Source organism: Marmota marmota, unplaced genomic scaffold, assembly GCF_001458135.2.
Source record: "Marmota marmota marmota unplaced genomic scaffold, marMar, whole genome shotgun sequence".
Classification (NCBI taxonomy): domain Eukaryota; kingdom Metazoa; phylum Chordata; class Mammalia; order Rodentia; family Sciuridae; genus Marmota; species Marmota marmota.
The window spans coordinates 15,606,839-15,609,840 of record NW_026000026.1 but is presented as its reverse complement, the minus strand read 5'-3'; the positions used below and the strand labels follow the sequence as shown (position 1 = coordinate 15,609,840).

At 41.2% G+C, this 3,002-nt stretch overlaps 1 protein-coding gene across 3 annotated transcripts in view; it reads left to right on the top strand.

The window, feature by feature from the left end:
* The first annotated feature begins 94 nt into the window (after positions 1-94).
* The window catches only part of Ift52 (intraflagellar transport 52), a 39,109-nt gene continuing 36,201 nt past the window's right edge, over positions 95-3,002 (top strand). Inside the window, exons 1-2 of one of the 3 annotated variants that reach the window (XM_015480536.2) lie at positions 95-264; positions 2,281-2,405. In XM_015480536.2, coding sequence (XP_015336022.1) covers positions 244-264; positions 2,281-2,405 — 146 coding nt within the window. In that variant the 5' untranslated portion in view covers positions 95-243. Of the gene's footprint in view, positions 265-2,280; positions 2,406-3,002 lie in introns of those variants that run through there. The other 2 variants (XR_007350433.1, XM_048810916.1) reach the window with 2 other exon arrangements.

Here is a 3,002-nt window from a genome sequence, read left to right as displayed (position 1 = left end):
GTTAATCCTCGTTGGGTTTGTATTTACCCCTCCTCCCATAGTAATGGTATAATCCCACATTAGTCCCGCCCGCGCCTGAGGCCCGCGGCAAACGCGCAGCTGCCGTTCTGTCGTCATCACGTCGCTGCGCTCCACGCGGAGTTCCACGTCCGGGACACGCCTTCTCGCGCGCGGGAGCGCCTTCGCAGTTGCTAGGCGGCCTTGGATACCTGTCCGCGGGATGTTGGGCGACGTCAGGTGAAGATGGTGGTCACTGGGCCTCAGGTAGGAAGGACTCCGACTGGAAGGGGTCGGCTCGGGCGATGGGGCGGCTTAGGGGCTAACGGCGGCCTAGCCAGACTGCCCACGAGGCTCCTGGGCCAGCCTTCAGGAAAATCGGAGGTTGGCCGGGGTAAAGGAACCGAGCGCGCGTAAATAGGCCGGGTCCTGGATCTCGGACTGGGCTCGAATCTCCATCGCCTCGGACTGCGCGGGTTTTTAATCGTCCTGTTGAGTGTGAAAGCGTTGGATGAGCAGACGTATGGTGTAGGTCTCTTTTCATTGCTGCCACCCTTGGTCTCTTCATCACTCTTCTGGGAAAGTCCTGATTGGACTAGTAAGATTATTGAAAAGAAGGCTAGAGAATAGTTGGGGAGATATTGTTTTAATGTTATTATTGTTGTGTTAAAGTCCTTTCCCATCCTCAAGGAAGCTCATTTCTGAGTCATTTTAATAGGTCAGCCCCTCAGGTCTGCTGCCCTCTCCAGGGATGCAACCACAATAAGCCGTTAACTGAAATTGTAGCTTTCATTGCACTTTCCCTTTAAAAACCATAAAATGACAAAAGAAGTTTAATGCCTTTTCCTAGGTTTTTGTTCTTTGCCAGAAAATAACCAGTGGCAAAAGCAGAAATATGTGTCATTAGTACATAAAGGTAACTTGAACACAAGCACTGCAGTATCAAGACAATCAGTCTGATACCTGAAGCAGCTTCTAATTGACCCAACAGCTGGGTAGTGTGTAAAGCATGGGTACACTGGACTAAGGGATGATTCACATCCAGGGCAGAACAGAGAGAGAGAGTGTGATATTTCATCATGCCACTCTCAGTGGCTCACAATTTAAAACTTACAAATTGGAATTTTTCATTTCATGTTTTCAGATCACAGTTGACCTCTGGTAGCCAAAACCTGAGAAAGAAAAACCATGAAGGATAAGGGAATGCTGTATTTTATCAGCAAAGTTGACAAAAACTGGAAATAGAAAGGATTTGTCTGAAAACAAAAATGTATTAGTGTTAATGGAAGTACAAATGATTACAGTTTTTTGGAGGGCAATTTGTATGTTGACTTAGCCATTCAAAAAACAGGAATTTATTCTACAAATGTACAGAGTTATAAAAACATCTTGTTCAAAAATTATGTTTTTAGGGCTGGGGGTTTAGCTCAATGGTAGAGTACTTGCCTAGCAGGCACAAGGCCCTGTGTGATTCCAAACATTAAAAAATAAACAAAGGGTATCTTTAGTATTTTACTAGCAAAATTTTTGGAAAAAATGACAGATACCAATCAGCATATAATTCATAAAAAAATTGTGGTACATCCACAAAATGGAATTTGTATAGCTATTTAGCAGAATGTGATACGTCTATATGTATTGACATGGAAGGATGTCAAATATACAAAGTTAATTGGAAAAATTGTGTTGGACAATAGTGTGTATGATCAGATCCTATTTAGTAAAATAAAATTGTTAAAAAAATATATGTATATATGGAGAGAGAGAGAGGGAGAGATATTTAGAAGGCTATATTCCACCCTAGTAGCAGTTAGCAGTGACAAAACAATTTGGAAATGTGGTCTCAGGCCCACAAGAGCAGGGTCATGGTGGGCAAAGTGATGGAAGTAGGCTTGTTGGAGGGCCAGGGTAAGAACATGGAAGCAAAAGCCAGGAATAAGCTGGGTTTGGTTTGGCCTTTGGTTTCTGTAGCTGTAATTCTATATTTCACTCTCAACTTTTGAGATTGTAAGAGTGTCCTAGATAGGTTGAAGTTGTAAACCTTTCTTTGATAAATTAAAAATGAAAGGCTAGGGATGTAGCTTACTGTTGGAGCACTTGTCTAGCATGTGTGAGGCCCTGGGTTCAATCCCCAACACTGCCAAAAAAAAAAAACCCAAAAAGCAAAAGAGAGAGAGAGAGAGGAGAAAGGGTGAGAGAGAGCTGAAAGGCAACTATTTATTTCTTTTGGGGTCTTTCTTTGTAATATTGTTTATTGTTTTTCTGATATCTTTTTCCCATAAGGTAACCATGGATAAGGAGGTTCGGAGCACCATTCTTTTCAATGCATACAAAAAGGAGGTGTTTACCACCAACAATGGCTATAAATCCATGCAGAAAAGACTTCGGTGTAATTGGAAGATTCAGAAGTGAGTTGAATCTTGTGTGCATTATTTTTGCTTCTAAGTAATGTTTGTCTACTGGTGAAACTGAAAAGTCTTGATTTTCTTATGAAAGATAGATTGGTTAGGTGTAAAGAACTCAATTTAAAGATTGTTCAAAAGATTGGGCAAAGTGGGGCATGCCTATAATCCCAGTGGTTAAGGAGGCTGAGGCACAAGGATCACAAGTTTGATCCTCTAACCAACTTAGGAGACCCTGCCTTAAAAAAAAATAAATAAAAAGTAAAAAGAACTGGGCGTGTAGCTCAGTGGTAAAGTACCTCTGGGTTCAATCCCTAGTATCCCTCCCCTCAAAATATATATGTATATTTTGAGTATATATTCAAAAGTAAATGAATTATTATTAAAACATCTTTCAAAAAATTGCCAATTACCATATTAAGTTGTCCTAAAAATCAAAAACAAAGTTTTCTTATTATATACATATAATAAGATGTTGAAGGTTAGGGATGTGGCTCAGTGGTGGTAGAATGCTTGCCTGGCATGTGTGAGGTCCTGGGTTTGATCCCTGGCACTGGGGGGAAAAAAAAGTTTAGTTTAGGATGTAGCTCAGTAGATAAAGGG